This window comes from Cricetulus griseus, chromosome 7, assembly GCF_003668045.3.
Source record: "Cricetulus griseus strain 17A/GY chromosome 7, alternate assembly CriGri-PICRH-1.0, whole genome shotgun sequence".
Classification (NCBI taxonomy): Eukaryota; Metazoa; Chordata; class Mammalia; order Rodentia; family Cricetidae; genus Cricetulus; species Cricetulus griseus.
Genome location: NC_048600.1, coordinates 51,073,716 through 51,090,134, shown reverse-complemented (window position 1 = coordinate 51,090,134; position 16,419 = coordinate 51,073,716). Strand labels below are relative to the sequence as shown.

Sequence of the window (16,419 nt, the reverse complement as noted above, 5' to 3'; positions counted from 1 at the left end):
CAGCTCTAAGGCCAAGGATTGGTGATGGCTCTGGGGAGCTGGTCATCACAAGCTTAGAAAACTCCAGAATGCTCCAGTGTTCATGATCTCGGAGGTCTTGTGGAGGCAGAGATGAAAAAGAGAACATTATCACAGGGGGATTGGGTTCCTAAATCCCATGAGACAACATGTGAAGCCCGTGGGAAATACATGAAGCTGGCATTGAGTGACTATCCTTGCTCACCAAAACAGGACTGGAGTGGGGTCTTTTGTGCCAGTTAAATGAAGCAATAGCCTGTTACTTTGATGGGAATTTTCAAATCTCAAAACAGCATGAGAAACTTAAGCCTAATCATGAGTACCTGGGAGCCATGATGTGTTGAAATATAACTCAAGGTCACTAAAATAAAATGACACTAGAGAAGGTAGGAAGCTCACTAGGATTTTTGTCACCTTTGACCCAAGAGGCCAGCTGCATAGTCCCTTCTTCTTTTCTCTTTGTGCTTCTCCTAAAGCAACAGCCCAGGACACAAATACTACTTGGCTGTGGACCCTGTGACTGGCTCCCTCTACGTTTCTGACACCAACAGTCGCCGAATCTACAGAGTCAAGTCTCTGAGTGGAGCCAAGGACCTGGCTGGGAATTCAGAGGTTGTGGCAGGGACTGGTGAACAGTGTCTGCCCTTTGATGAAGCCCGCTGTGGGGATGGAGGGAAGGCTGTGGATGCAACCCTGATGAGCCCTCGAGGTAAAGACCACAGAAGGAGACCCCTCTAACCCATACGGAGCCTGCTGCAAGCTGAGCGAATCCTTGTAGTCTAAGATACCATTTTTTTTCCTAAGATCATTTGTTGCGAGGCTCCTGGGTATATGTGGGTGATTTCAAGCTAATTTATTAAAGTAAACCTTACTTCCCACATATCCCACTTATGGAAACATAGCAGTCTATACCTGGAGACCTCTGGCTGCTGCCCATCACAGAGAACCAAAAGACAGTGTTAGCTCCATCAGTCAGAGTGCCAGTCATATGGGGCTAGAGACACAGCAGAGGCCACCAGGAGCTCCCACTATGCCAGACTTTGATGTCAGATAATAGTGTATCCAAAATCTAAGGCATCATGTCTGTCATGTTGTGTATACCCAAGAAAACTGTAGCAGTTAAGAATTGGGGTGGGGGTGCTCAGTGGGAGGCAAAGTTTTTTCCTCTTAGTCAAAAAAAACAGCAAACTACCTCTAGATCAGTGGTTCTTAACCTTCCCAACACTGCCACTCTTTATTACAGTTCCTCATGTTGTGGTGATCTCCAACCATAAAATTATTTTCTTTTTTTGAGACAGGGTTTCTCTGTGGCTTTGGAGGCTGTCTGGAACTAGTGCTTGTAGACTAGGCTGGTCTCGAACTCCAAGAGATCCACTTGCCTCTGCCTCCCGAATGCTGGGACTAAAGGTGTGCGCCACCAAACGCCCCCCCCGCCATAAAATTATTTTTGTTGCTACTGCATAACTATAATTTTGCTACTGTTATGAATCATAATGTAAATAACTGTGTTTTCTGATGGCCTTAGGCATCCCCCGTGAATGGTCATGACCCATAGGTTGAGAACTACTGCCCTTGTCTTCTTCCTTAAGTTAATCCAGTTGGTCTATCTGATCTCCTAACCAAGGGACTCTCTCCCTCAGAAAGATGAAACTTCTCCTTTTTCTTGTCTTCTGTCTTTTTCTTCCAGAAGCTGGCTCGAGCCTAAGTGGCCATTTGATACTTTGGGCCTTTTCAATTTTTCTCTAAAGCCCCTTCCCTGCCGTGTGCCTGCTTATCTTCCACATGGCTAGCCTCCATGCTGGCTTAACTTAAATAGCATGGCTTCTTCTTGTTCCTTTCTGTCTTCCTCCTCCAGGCAACTGCCAAGATGTACAACTTGCCTGCCTTGGGTATTTTTCATTTAAACCCTAATTAAATTGTCCTTGAGCTTCAGAGGTTAAAAAACAAGAAGAATTTGGGGAGGACTGGATAGATGTCTTACTTGGCAAAGTATCTGTGGCACAAGCATAAGGACATGTGGCATTTACGTAATAAAAAAAAAAAAACAGTTGCAGTGGTACGCACCTGTAATCCCTATTCTGGAGAGGTATAGAGACAGGGAATCCCCGATTATATCAGGTCGGCAGGTTCCAGGTTCAGGGAAAGACTCTGTCTCAACAAATTAAGCAAATAGCACCCAGTATTGACTCCTGACCTTCAGATGCATTCGTGCATACACAAACATGTACACACACTTGAGCGTGAACACACACACACACACACACACACACACACACACACACACACACTAAAATAAATAATAAAAATAAGAAAACATGGGTATTACTTCCATGATTCCTGTCCTGGGGAGTTCTTGGAATTGATAATCGTCTATTTGAAAGGACTAAAGATGCTTGGGGTTAAAGAGCAGTCATATCAGGGTCTAATTCTTGTTAGCATTTTTAGCTACTGTGCAAGCAGCCTGCAGCATGGATTAAGGATGCCAAGCCTTGTACTTGGGCACTGAAATGAAAACGCAAAAGAAATAGAAGCTGCAGTCTGTGTCTTATCAGTCCTGCTGTGACAGGGAAACGCTAGGGTTCTGTGTCCCCTGGGGGCACTGGAGTGCTGATTGGAGTCAAGGCTTAATTGGGAATTCTTCCTGGAGGATACATTTTGAATTGGGAGTTTGTGGCTGAAAGCACCGTTGTCTCTCAGCGTAGTTGTCACGATTAGTTGTGAAGGGTATTTCAATAATATACTACCAATCATTTTTTAGAGCAATGGAGGTTGATAATAACTTGTTTTCTGGAGACAGAAACAGAGTCAGGGCTGTTTCCACCTTCACTTGTAGCCCTGGTTCCTCTGCAGCTCAAGGTGATGTCACTGGTGGAGGGAATACAGCTAACACCCTGGGAATCCTGCACATCACAGCACAGTGCCCTTGAGAAATGTTTGCCTTTAAAGGACTGACAGCTACTGTTCTGAGGATACTCACCCATCCCACAAAGGTCACTGGTCCAAGCACATCATGGTAGGGCATCTCCCATCTCTTCTACAAACCATCCTCCTGTCAAAATAAAAAAAATCCCCATGCTTCCCTCCCCAGGTATTGCAGTGGACAAGAATGGACTTATGTACTTCGTTGATGCCACCATGATCCGGAAGGTTGACCAAAATGGAATCATCTCCACCTTGCTGGGGTCCAATGACCTTACGGCTGTCCGGCCACTGAGCTGTGACTCCAGCATGGATGTGGCCCAGGTGGGACTATTTATTTCTCATCCTTAACCAACTCCTAGGTCTTATAGCCTGTAGTTCCCACATGTTCTTATATGAGCTATGGACAATGATCTCAGTTAGTTTGGAGAGGAATCAAGACGGGGGCGGGAGGGGGGGATGCAGGATACGAATGAGAAGGGGGAAAGAAAAAGAGAGGCAATAACAGAGAGATAGATGAGAGAGAGAGAGAGAGAGAGAGAGAGAGAGAGAGAGAGAGAGAGAGAACAGAGAGGGCGACTCTTCTCTGAGAAGCAGAGCTGGTGGCATACTCCAGCAGTGGCAGATTATAGGGTAGGGGCTGCTGTATAATTATTTCTCGTCTCCATCATTTTCAAAGATTTGAGACTGTACAGTTTAGTGTTACATGTCAATCAGAGCTTCCCTGTTAATCTAGAGTGATTGCATCTTCACTATATAAACCTCCACTTTGTGTAGTAGTTACTAGAGCGAAGCCCTCCTCAATCATCCTCCCAAGTGCGTGTTTCATCAGGTCTCTTACAGAGGCAGGGATCACAGGCTCCTCAAAATGTTCAGCGTTTGTTCAAAAAAGCCGGAATGTATGTTCACTCTGCCTGTAAGAGTCTTTTCAACCCTTGGTCAACCTCATAAATTTTAGCTCAAATTCCCCAACAAACTGACAACTTGCTACTGAGATTTTTATTTCAAATTCCACAGAGGAAGAATGTATTTGACTTGGCTCTGTTCACTTCTTTTTTCAAACACTCAAGTTGTAGTTTGTTAGCCAGCCTGTTCTTTGTCTGATCTTGGGCTAGGGCCACTTTCCAAGCCACATGGCTGCTTTTTTGCAATTTAGACAAATGTGTCTCCTCCAAATGAACACAGCTTCTCTGACCCATGGCTTGGGAAGCTAAGTATGGGCTGAATTGCATTTATTTACCTGTACCACCCCATTTGATGACTGAATCCCTGGCTAGTCATCTGAGGCGGAGAAAGTGTTGTGGATGGAGCTGGCAGGACTCGAGTGAGGACAGACGAAATTGAAGGAAGAGTTTGTGGCATGCTCGGCTCTTCTCTGTCATAAACAGCCGCTCAGGCAAACGGTTCAATGATGAGCTGTAAGTGTGATCCTGAAAGGCTAAGTCAGTGCTGGGGAGATGTCTCAGCAGTTAAAGGCACTTGTCGCTCTTGCAGAAGACTTGGGTTTGAGTCCCAGCACCCAAGTGGTGGCTTACAACCATTCATAACTCCAGTGCCAGGGGATCCAATGCCCTTACCCTCTTCTGATCAGGCACACACGTGGCATCAACATATATTCAGAGAAAGTATTAACACATATATTTTTTTTAAAAAATTAAAGCTGTCTTTTCTCCAAATGCATAAAATCCAGTGTATTCAAGGATGTTCCTGAAATGATGTGTCATGTACAGGTTCGTCTGGAGTGGCCAACAGACCTTGCTGTCAACCCCATGGACAATTCCCTATACGTTCTTGAGAACAATGTCATCCTGCGAATCACCGAGAATCACCAGGTCAGCATCATCGCAGGACGGCCTATGCACTGCCAGGTTCCCGGCATTGACTACTCACTCAGTAAGCTTGCCATCCACTCTGCTCTGGAGTCAGCCAGCGCCATCGCCATTTCTCACACTGGCGTGCTCTACATCACTGAGACTGACGAGAAAAAGATCAACCGCCTACGCCAGGTCACCACCAATGGGGAAATCTGCCTCTTAGCCGGGGCAGCTTCTGACTGCGACTGCAAAAATGACGTCAATTGCATCTGCTATTCCGGAGATGATGCTTACGCCACAGATGCCATCTTGAACTCCCCATCCTCTTTAGCTGTGGCTCCAGACGGCACCATCTACATCGCAGACCTTGGGAATATTCGGATTAGGGCGGTCAGCAAAAACAAACCTGTTCTTAATGCATTCAACCAGTATGAGGCTGCGTCTCCGGGAGAGCAGGAACTGTACGTGTTCAACGCCGACGGTATCCATCAGTACACCGTGAGTCTGGTGACGGGGGAGTACTTGTACAATTTCACATACAGCGCTGACAATGACGTCACCGAGTTGATTGACAACAACGGAAATTCTCTAAAGATCCGCCGGGACAGCAGTGGCATGCCCCGCCACCTGCTCATGCCGGATAACCAGATCATCACCCTTACCGTGGGCACCAATGGAGGTCTCAAAGCCGTGTCCACACAGAACCTGGAGCTTGGCCTCATGACCTATGATGGGAACACTGGACTCCTAGCCACCAAGAGTGATGAAACTGGATGGACTACATTCTATGAGTGAGTAGGCTTTTGACCAATCTCTCTAGAGCCCTCCCCCTACTTGAGCTGGCACCCGCATGGACCATTCACGTTGCTTTTAAAATTGCGTAGTCACATCTTCCTACCTTTAATGATTTCTTAGAGCCTCAGGATATTCGTGTCCCTTCTCCTGACTCCTAAATGATTTGCTCTATCAGGCCTCTGATATTGAGCATCCTCCCTGCTAGCACTGGGAATTCCTGTTGTCTGCTTGCCGCTCAAACTTCAGGATATTGGACACGCACAGCACCTGGGAGATAAAGTGCTGATTAACCCCACTGATTATTCATGTTTGCCATGGGTGCGGAAATTAGAAAGTAAGAGGCAGGGTCCCAGCGGGGCTCCTGTGATTTAACAATAGGTCCAGCAACACACTTGATTGCACAGACAGGTAGATAAACTCTGAATTTCCTCCTTAGCAGAAGCAGATCAATACAGATAAAGTGCTAGGTATATTAAAAGATGTGAGAGCTGGTCATATTTCCCCTAACAATTATCTCATACTTAATAGTTCTACCGTTTGTTTGGCCAAAAAGCTGTTTCCCTAGCTCCTGAAGCAGCTTTGGTCAAGCAATCCTGCTACTGGCTGGAGGAGGCTGCTAAGCCTGAGTCCCCAGTGACCTGCTGGAGACTGAATGGAATTTACCAGCCTCTGGGCTCTCTCCACAGCAGTGAGGGAGCGAGCATCATCGGTTAGGAACCCTTGCTTGCTTCCTGTCTCTGTGTTGCTGCTGGCTGAAAATTTAGTAAGTTAGGGAGGGGATGCCACGGAGAGATGGGGGTAGGAGGGACAAGAGAAAGAAGACTTAATAATCGTTGATCACGCTTAAATCAACAATGTTTGCTTCCTGTTTGGACGCCAGTGGGTTTGGGAGAATGCAAAGGATGCTGTCGCCACCTGCTGGAGTTTTACTGCATTGCAGAATTCCTTGCCCGGGTCCTGACTTCCCCTTTGAGTCAAAGCTCTCTGTTTCCGACTTCTAAGCAGCTTCACATCCTTCAAGGTGCTTGGACTTGATCACACTTTACCAGCCACAGCACACAGTAGTTGTTAAGTCTCCTGAATAAGAAGCTAAGGCTGGGGTCAAGGAGGCCCTCCTAAATTAGCCCTCTGCTGGAGTTTGGTTCCCAAGTTCAGATGCAGGGGTCCCACAGACATGAACTCTTGATTGGAGGCAGTTTGCCAGCAAAGGCCCCCAGGCAAATGAAAACATACACGAGATTCTCATTTTTTTAAGTGTGTTTGTTCTGGAATTATGATGAAGCTGAATCAGGTTTTCTCTTTTAATTTGATACCCTTCCGGATGTCAGTAGATCCCAGGATCCAAATCCCCCATTGTGGAGACTCACATGGATAAGGTTTCCTTAGGCTTTCTAAAAAGATGGGGCATTCTTGTTTATTTGCTTGTAGTGTTTTAGCTTTTGTTACACATGGTCAGAAGATTGCCACTTTAAAACTCAGACATAAGCCACACCTCATGTCAGGGGTCCTGGGTCCAGGTGAACACCACACAGTGATTGCAGAAGTCTAACATAAATGGGGAAAAAGCACACAGGTGGTGTGTGCTTCAAAAGAGCTTTCCCTCAGTTCTAGAAAGTTCCAGGAAGCCCCAGCCTTGGAATTATGAGTTCCCCAGTTGCAAGCTGTAGAGTCCTGATAGAGTATCATTGGCAAGGTCCACCTTTACAGGGAACAGCAGATTCCACGGCCTTCCACAGGGGAAAGCATGTCTTACCAGGAAGTTCCTGGGCCTTAGCTTCAGAAAGGCAGTGGTATGGATGCCAGCTCTGACACGTACTTCCTGGTTGACATTGGACAAGTTCCTCAACCTCTCTGGGCCTCGTTGTTCACATGTATCACATGGTATTATCATCTGCATGGGAGCTGTGATCATTCATTGAGCTAGAATAGCTTTAGAAATCAAGGCTGGCAATCAGAAGCTCAACAGAAACTAGATGCTAACAGGGAAGTAATAGAGCACACCTATGTACCCATCCCCTCCTGAATAAAGAAGGATGCAAGCATTAGACAGGGACTTAATTTCAAACAGTAGAATTGAGGGGTGCAGTTTGCACTTCAAGTCTTCTTAGTGCTTTGGTTTGTGTCCTGCTCTCTCATCCTCAGTACTGTGAGTCAGCAAACTGAAGTCCAGAGGAGTAGAAAATATAACTAACTCCCCTTAAGGTCAGGCCACCAGAAGAGAGGAGCTCTGCAGCTATGGTCAAGTCCTCCTCCAAATCCAGCCAGTGGGAAAACAGCAGGTGACACGGTCTAGATGCTGACTTCCCTTGGAATGAAGTTCAGCAGCTATATTACAGAAAGAGCAGGCTCTGCACTCTCCCAAGCTGGGATGGGCCCTCTGGAGACAGTTACATGTCTGTCTTAGAAGGTGGCTTTTGGAGATCCAGTCGAAATGGACATGTAAGAATTGGGCTTTGGAGATTAACCCCCACCCCTGCTGCCATGCTCCCAGAGTAGGGGAGAGAAGCCTTGCTTTGTCTTTGCCTTTTTATCTGGCATGAGGCATGGTATTTTGTCCATTTTGTTCTCATCCAAGTCTCTAGTGCTTTGACCAGCTGCTAACACACAAGAGATGTTTGATGAACATCTACTGACTATGTGCAAGTCAAAGGCCCTGTGGCCACCAAGGTCCTACCAAGTCTGTCAGGTTAACACCGAGACTCCATTGCTGGTAATCACTGCTCTTGCTCCTGAGAGCAGAGAGGTTTCTGCACAGAGAGCTGAATCTGCAAATCTATCCTGAGGAAACCAGCAAAGCTGTGAGCAGCTGCATCCCCCAGGAAAGTCAGTCTGCAAGTCAGAGAGCATGCTTTCTCCCCAAAGCCTGTAAAATGCCTGCCCTGTCCTCACTGCCTTCCCCAGAGAAGAAACTCTGTATCCCCCTCTCACAAGGATGGACAGCAGCCTGCCCATTGCAAGTGTCCTAAAATACCGAGCACTGAAATTCAAATCCTGCTCAGGTCCCAGAGAACATGCTCAACACAGTCCCTGTGTGGTGGACCTCTGCTGCCGAGTCTAGGCAAGACACTCAAAGCCCAAACATTATCATTGCTTCCTTCCTTATTTTAAAATAGCCTTCTGCTCCTAAAATATAAAAGGAAGCATCAATTACTAAAATGTGGGAATATTCAAAGAAGGAAACAAAAATGAGTCAAAATCCCACACAGGAAAAACGCCGTTAATATTTATACATCTCTGTTTTCAGAAATTCTGATCTACATGTAAAAAGTCATGTGCTAGGGAGTATTCTCTGTTCTCCACTTTTCCACTCAAGTCTGTTTCTGTGTGTGTGCTTGTGCACACATGCCCATGCACCAATAAATAGGAATCCACGCTGTTCATTTTGACAGCTGCCTAGGTTTCTGTCTTATATATAGGTAATTATTTAATAATCCTTAATCGCTGATCCTTCAGTATAGTTCTAACTTGCCACTATTATAAATAAACTCTTTGGGCACCCTTCTGAGAAACCATTGCTTTGGTAGGAAAAAAGAAAAACAGAGGGATCCCCTTTGGCCTAAAAGGCCTGGGTCCCCTCCATGATTTCAACATGAAACCTCTGAGGGGAAGGTGCTGTCTGGATTTCCACTGCACAATGCCCTAGGCAAGGGGTAGGACAGAAACAAGAGGCTGGACCTCCACCTGGCTAAGCTTCCTGTCCCTCTCACCACCTTTACCCCACTGGACTTGCAGCTTAGCATACACGGAGCTTGACTGTTTCCTCTTCTCCCTAAAGGTAACAGTTCCCAAGTCACTCCAAATCTGATCCAGGTCTCCATCCCAAGTATCCTAGCTCCCTCCACGTTTTATCAGTATTTTTTCCCACTGCTCCTCCATGGGCTGCTCCATGGATAACCTCCTTTGCACATACTGTACCAGCTCTGGGACCCATCACTCAAAACCTACCAACTGGGTTCCTCTCCCCAGTCCAGAAGGAGCCCCTCCTCTAGCTGGAGGCCTAGCTCTGTGTCCTATTTCATCCTCTAAGCAAAGGCCTCATTGTTTCCTCCTCCTCCCCATCTCTCCTAAGTGTGAGAGCCCATGTGCAAGAGTTCAGAGGCTTTGATAAGCATACCATAGGAAGAGCCATCTCCTCACCTCCTTAGACAGGAGCCTCTAACAGTACAGTGGTCTTCTATGGAGGGGAAATACTCTCCACCTGGAAGTAGCAAAACCAGAATTGAGAAAGGGGTGAAGACAACTCTTATCATAAAGGATTCTCTTCAGGGAGTTTGCAGGCCGCAAATGTAATCCTGGCCGGTCCAGACATGGATGTCGAGGACAACTGAGATCCAGTGAGTCTCCCAGCAGGCTAGGGAATCTGAGCTTGATTTGTTAAGGACTACATGACCAAGCTAGGTTTGTAGTGCTTGGGCCAGAATATGGAGATGGCAGTTTGTCCCAGGCTGACTTTGAGAGGTCCACAAGGTGATGAGTGGAATGAGGTGGTTGGTACCTTGCATAAGACTAAGACTCAGATAATCTCAAATGCCAGATTTTGACTGGATTGAGTGAACAACCAGTGGGGAAAAACAGTGTGGCTTAAGGGCTGGAGAAATAGCTGGGTAATTGAGAGCACTCCCTGTTCTTCTAGAGCACTTGAGTCCAGTTCCCAGCATCCACATTGGGCAGCCTGTAACTCCAGCTCTCTTCTAGTTTTCATGGCATGAGTGCACACAACCCCATCACACACACACACACACACACACACACACACACACACACACACACACACACACGCACGCACACACAGTTAACACACACACACACACACACACACACACACACACACACACACTTAAATAAAGGTTTGCTCAGCAGAGAGAAGACAAAATGAAGTGGATACTTGAGGAGCATTGACTTGGTAGCTCTGTGGATCACAGAAAGCAAAGGATGCTTACAAGTAGCTATTCCCACTATCTCAGGAATGATTAAGAACACACTGCTTGAGATTATTGGGCTAGTTTCCACTGAGGTGAAATCGGTGATCTCAAAGGGCTCAGGAAAGCCACAGCATTATTCCTCAGGACAGGTCAAGGTTTGGGTTATAGCAGGGTTTCAGTGTAGAGCACCATCCAGTGAACCCTATGGGTCTGGCCTTCCTGTGGATCTGAATGTCAAGAAAACTTCTGGCTCCACAGGCTGTGCTTCCAACTAGTATCATTTCTTTCCTCCAGCTATGACCATGAGGGCCGGCTGACCAATGTGACACGCCCCACGGGGGTGGTGACCAGTTTGCACCGGGAAATGGAGAAATCCATCACCATTGACATTGAGAACTCCAACCGTGATGACGATGTCACTGTGATCACCAACCTCTCTTCAGTGGAGGCCTCCTACACAGTGGTGCAAGGTAAGGCCCCAGACCAACACTCCTCTGCCCTGAGCTCATCCCCACCTGCAGAGCCAGCGATCCCTCACCTAAGAGAAATTCTAGATATTCCTCTGCTTCCTGTCTTACTCAAATACCTACAGCAAACCCACTCTACCAGAAAACGGTCTCAGAGGAAAAAAAATAATAAAGTAAAAATAAATCTCTCAGATTCAGGGGAATGTCATACCCTCTCACCAAAGGTTTAATTATCTGGAGAAACCTACATTTCTAAAAAACATCTGGTTTTTCCCCAACTACTTTCTTACCTATTTCCTCCCCCCTCTGAAAACCCAACCCCTGTCATTATTTCCGCAAGAACTGTCTATTCTCCAGGCTACCACTGGATTTGGGTTTCATCGTCCCATTCTGACTCTCTCTCTTGCAAATGTGCTCTTGAGCAATCTCTTGCCAGGACCCAGATCCCCAAGGTCTCTGACCACCCGTTGATTTTGTTGTATGCAGTCCAGGGCAAGCACGGGGGCTGGCAAGAAACAGCATTTTACAGATTAATTTTTTCCTTTAATTAAGATATAATGTCGGTGGGCTCGCCAGTTGTCAGAGGATAAAAGTGTCCTCTCGGTAGATAAATGATGACATTTCTAGACTATTATCCCTCGGCAGAGCCTGTTTCAATGGCTCTATTTCTGCTCTGCCAGATGATTAACGATGTAGATTCTGTCCTTCTGTATGATGGCCGGAGTCACTGAGTGACAGGGACAACCTTGCTCATTCCCCCAAAGCTGGCATATCAGAGGCCAGCCCAGCCTGCCTCCTCCACCAGATGATGAGGAAACAGTGTGCCTATAAAAGCAGGCTCAAGCATGTGATTCTTTGATACAGGGAAAGGTCAGAAGTCTGATTGACTGGTGTAGATTCTATTCGGGAAGATAAACACACATTATCAGCCCCCACTGACTCCATCTACCTCACACTGTGTGTGTTTCCCAAGCTCTTTGGTAACATAGTGATACAGGCAGCAATGATGCCATGAAGAGAGTGAAGGTAGCTTTTTCTCTTCACTGTACTGATGAACACTGGACTTGCCTTGCAGTGCCTCTGACCCGTGGATAGACCATCAACCTCGGGTTAGACGATAGGCCAAAGGGGAGGAAAAATTGAAGTAGTTTGCCTTTCATTTATTTTTTTCTCATATAAGCTAAAATATATATGTTAAAGTTCAGGGATTTGATTGACACAAATTGTGTAGGCAATAGACATCTTTAAATGTTTAAATGTGCTATTAATAGTCTTCAGTGAGTAAAAGAAAAATATCATGGCATAATTATTTCTGGAGTGCCACATATTAATAATGTTTTCCTTCCCATGGATCAGTAACATCTCTGCTACTCACCTTCCCATTGTGTGTGTGCTAATTGAAGGCAGCCTCAGACTGACAGCTGCAAAGTACCATGGAAACCTGTAAAAAATAGGGGTTCTATTCTCGCCTGACTAATCGAGTGGATAATTTCTCTCCCCATCCCCACCCCCCACTAATATTCTTCCAGATCAAGTGCGAAACAGCTACCAACTCTGCAATAATGGAACCCTGCGGGTAATGTATGCCAACGGCATGGGCGTCAGCTTCCACAGTGAGCCCCACGTCCTGGCAGGCACCATCACCCCCACCATTGGGCGCTGCAACATCTCACTGCCCATGGAGAATGGCCTAAACTCCATCGAGTGGCGTCTGAGGAAGGAACAGATTAAAGGCAAAGTCACCATCTTTGGGAGGAAGCTTCGGGTAAGCAGATCAGTTCTTCTCCTACCACAGTCTTGGAGGGGACAGGCCTCTGCCTCACAATGAAGAGGGGAATGTTGATGCCTTTCCACTTTCAGAAGGTGGGAGACGTATTCCTCTGGGTTAAAGGAAAATCCCTCCATTTCCTGAAGCAGATGGGCAGATTCACAGGGTGCCTCAGCTGGAGAAGGCGTTGGTCTTCATTTTGCACCTGACATCTCCCCCTTCAGCTGTCACTATCTGGACAATGCAACACATGAGTCAGGGCTGGTGCCTACCATGTGCTTGGTAATCTTCTAAATACTGGAACAACAAAAGTATAAAGTGTGTTATTTGCAGCCAAGGAGCCGTGTTCTTCTGGAAATGCAGACACAGGATGATCACGGGGTGTGTGAAGACAGATCCCTTGGGGATACTGTGTGGTTACACAGGAAGATATCTACTAGCCTGGGAATCAGAGATATATCCCAAGAGGAAGTAACAAAAAAAAATGTGCAACAGGAAGTTTTGATCAGCCCTAAGTTACAACTTTGGAAAGCTAACAAAAACACATTTGTTGAGGACATCCATACCAAAGCCAAATGAAACACACTCACTGCACTATGCTATGGGCAGTAAGTTAAATGCTTTATTTGTGTTACTGTGATATTTTCAATAGCCTTTGGGATCCCAGGTGAGAAGCAGAGATTCAAGGAAGCTAATTAGATGTCAGGACATAATAGCTAAAATTCAAGGCTACTTGACCCTGGGTCCTTCTCTCTGTCTTGTTCACTGGCTAGTATTCTTAGCCTCAGTCCCAGACATCTTCCTTTTTAGATGATCAGAGCACTGTGGATCCTCTCCCTTTCAGTTCTTTTCACACAGAAGGACCTATTCCTACCATGGTGACAACCCTTCTCCCGGGTTGATGAGATGACGGCCAGAAACTGTCTTCATCATATATGAAGCATGTTTACTGAGCTCTTAGCGCCAGGCCCTGTGCTGGATAGTCAGGTAGATGTCACACAGCAGAGCTCTGGCCTCCCTGCCACTTCATCCAGGGCAAGGGGGATGAAAGAGGAGACAGCCAAGAAGTAGACTAATAAAGACTTGTGATGATTGCAGGTCAAGACAGGCCCTAGGAAAACAGTCAGCCACAGAGGAAGGCAAAGTCAAAACAATGCTCTAAATCCCTTCCAGTACAAGACTGAGTGCCTGCCAAACTTGGGCCATAACTTCCGAAGCCCAGCCAGCCAGGTGACCTCCCTGCAGAGCCAGGCCACTGCATATTAAGATTCTGCCTTTGTCTGGCTAGAGTTTAATTCTCCACATTAGGTTATCAGCAGACTTCCATGTTTTTCTTCCTCTGCTGATATCTGCAAAGTTGCAAGCTGCAGTATCTTCCTAAAGACAAAAAATGGAATGAGATTAGTGGCTAAATCCTTAATGACTGGATTCAGGGCTGTGTAATTGATTTTTGATATGCTGCACTGTAGAAGTTGATTATAAGTAGTAATCGGGCCTCTTCCTTGATAAATTAGTTATGCGTTTTGACTAAGTTTTCAAAATAAAGATAAATGTGGCCCTAAAATAAAATGGCAATAATCCCAACTCTGAATATTAAAATTCTTAATAATGGTACTTGTGGTAATTAACAGAAGTTAGGCACGCAAGTCTTATAACTGAATTTCTGCCAGGGTTAGACTTGCTGGCATCATGTTTATGCAAATCAAAACACAGTTTTATCTATCAACACCTCAACATTTAATTGTCTGGTGTTCGTTCCTGTAACAATAATCACATATCCATTTAGCTCTCTTAAATGAAAATCACTATGAGATTATAACAGGTTGAGTGGACTGAAAATGTAATTTGAAAATGAGGGAGAAAGCCTGGAATTTATTTGCATCTCATTTATTTTAATTCAGTTCATAAACTGTTTAGTGAATGAAATAAAAGAAACTCCTGGAAATTGCAAGGGGAGCCGTTGGAAGAAAGGTGTGGGGGAGGTGCTGAGCGCAGTGTGGATTCGGGGATTTTGGTATGGCCTTCCCTACTTGTGCTTCCCTCCCTTATGGGAACTTTGTAACCCTTAAACTAGCGACCTCTGTCGGCACCCATGGCAAGCAGGCCATCTCAGTCCATAGTGATCGGGACTTCTCTCTTTAGGGTTGGCCTTGCCATGTATCACTTTTCACTTCCTTTCTGTCTGTCATCCCATGGAGCCAAGCATCTTTCATCCATTCAGGGAAGAGTTCACTGACTGCCCGGGTCTCTGTTAGAGAAAAAGAAAGCAGAGTCCTTCTACCAAGGGAGCTTGAGGTCTAGTGAAGAAGATGTTGCAAGTGACACAATGTTAAGCCAGTACCACGAGGATAGGGGCACACACTGTGTCCGCCAGAAGCAAGTAACAAATAGGCCCTGAAGTTTCAGGAACTTAACCCATCACAATCCACATGAGCCACACACACAGCAACTGTTAATGATGACTAGACCCAGTTAACTCCATGTTGGGATCCTACCACATCAAGCACCCAGGGCCCTGAAGGCTGCTACAGAAGAAGAAGGGCTTAACACTTCAAGAGAGCCTGGTGAACTGGCCTGAATTTCACATGCATCCACTTCACACACCCAGGAGATGACAGTTGGGTTAACCCTGAGGAAGCTTGGAAAATGACTTTTCTGATTGCCAGGGAGAAACCAAAAGATTTGGGGAACCCAAATCAGGTCAAAGGATTGACAATAGACCAGGGAGGGTTTCCGGGAGTCAGAGTCAGTTCTGAGGAGCATCAGGAATTAGCCAGGAAGAGATACGGGAAAGAATTTTCCAGACAGAGAGAAACCCAGGATACAGGGACATTGGGGGGGGGGTGTCAGTTCAGAAACCCTCCAAAACTCATGAGACCTGAGAGAAAGTAGCCAGAACCACATGGAAGGGAATATTATACTAGGCCGGTATTTATCCTGAGAGCCATGGAGAGTTGTCCCAGGGCTTAATTAGCAGAGTGATGTGTGGGGATGTGTGGATTAGAAAGATCTCTCCAGCTTCCCTGGGTGCAGAGGAAGACAGACCAGACAGGAGAGGAGGAGGCCAGACAGGAGGAGAGGGACAGCTCAGAGCTGTTACAGTAATGCAAACTAGAAGCTGGTCTCCAGCAGGGGGGAAAGAGAGAGAAGAGGAGAGGCCTGAGAGAATTGCAACACACATGATTAATAGGATTTGGCAGCAAGCCTGGCTGCCGTGCAGTACTGACTTCCAAGAGGCCTTTCACGTGATCATGTAGACCAGGAAGGCTGTGCCAGACTCTGAGCATGATGGAGAGAGGCCAGACACTGAAAGCCAGAATAGGTGTGGGCGGCAGTGTGACCCCAGCACTGCCTTCTAGGATGAGGAGACCAGGAAGGAAGTTAAATTTGTGGCCAGTCTCAGCCATGGCATAGATGGTTCCCCAGGTACAGAATCTGGAGTGAGTCTAGGGAGCTAGGGTAACAACTGGCAATGTCACAGGCTAAACCAGAGGTCAGACCTGACCTCTCCCCAGGACCAGCCAACTCCTACAAGTCTGATCACTTGGGGTGTGAGGCCGGGCTCTGAGTGGCCCAGTGTTGAGAGGTGTCTGAAATTTCCCAGTGAAAAACTTTCCTGTAACAGAACAGTCCATGAAGTCCTAACCCTGCCTTGTGACCTGTCTTGTCACAGTCCTCCAATCAGAGATAAGTCTTAGACAATGAAAGTGCCAAAC

The 16,419-nt window shown here is 46.3% G+C and overlaps 1 protein-coding gene across 2 annotated transcripts in view; it reads left to right on the top strand.

Moving 5' to 3' along the window:
- Nucleotides 1-16,419, top strand: part of LOC113836627 (teneurin-2) — a 934,552-nt gene that overhangs the window by 891,259 nt on the left and 26,874 nt on the right. For both annotated transcript variants that reach the window (XM_035448193.1, XM_035448194.1), the window contains 5 exons: nt 495-727; nt 3,107-3,261; nt 4,668-5,542; nt 10,763-10,938; nt 12,465-12,700. In XM_035448193.1, the coding sequence (XP_035304084.1) occupies nt 495-727; nt 3,107-3,261; nt 4,668-5,542; nt 10,763-10,938; nt 12,465-12,700 (1,675 nt within the window). The remainder of the gene's footprint in view (nt 1-494; nt 728-3,106; nt 3,262-4,667; nt 5,543-10,762; nt 10,939-12,464; nt 12,701-16,419) is intronic.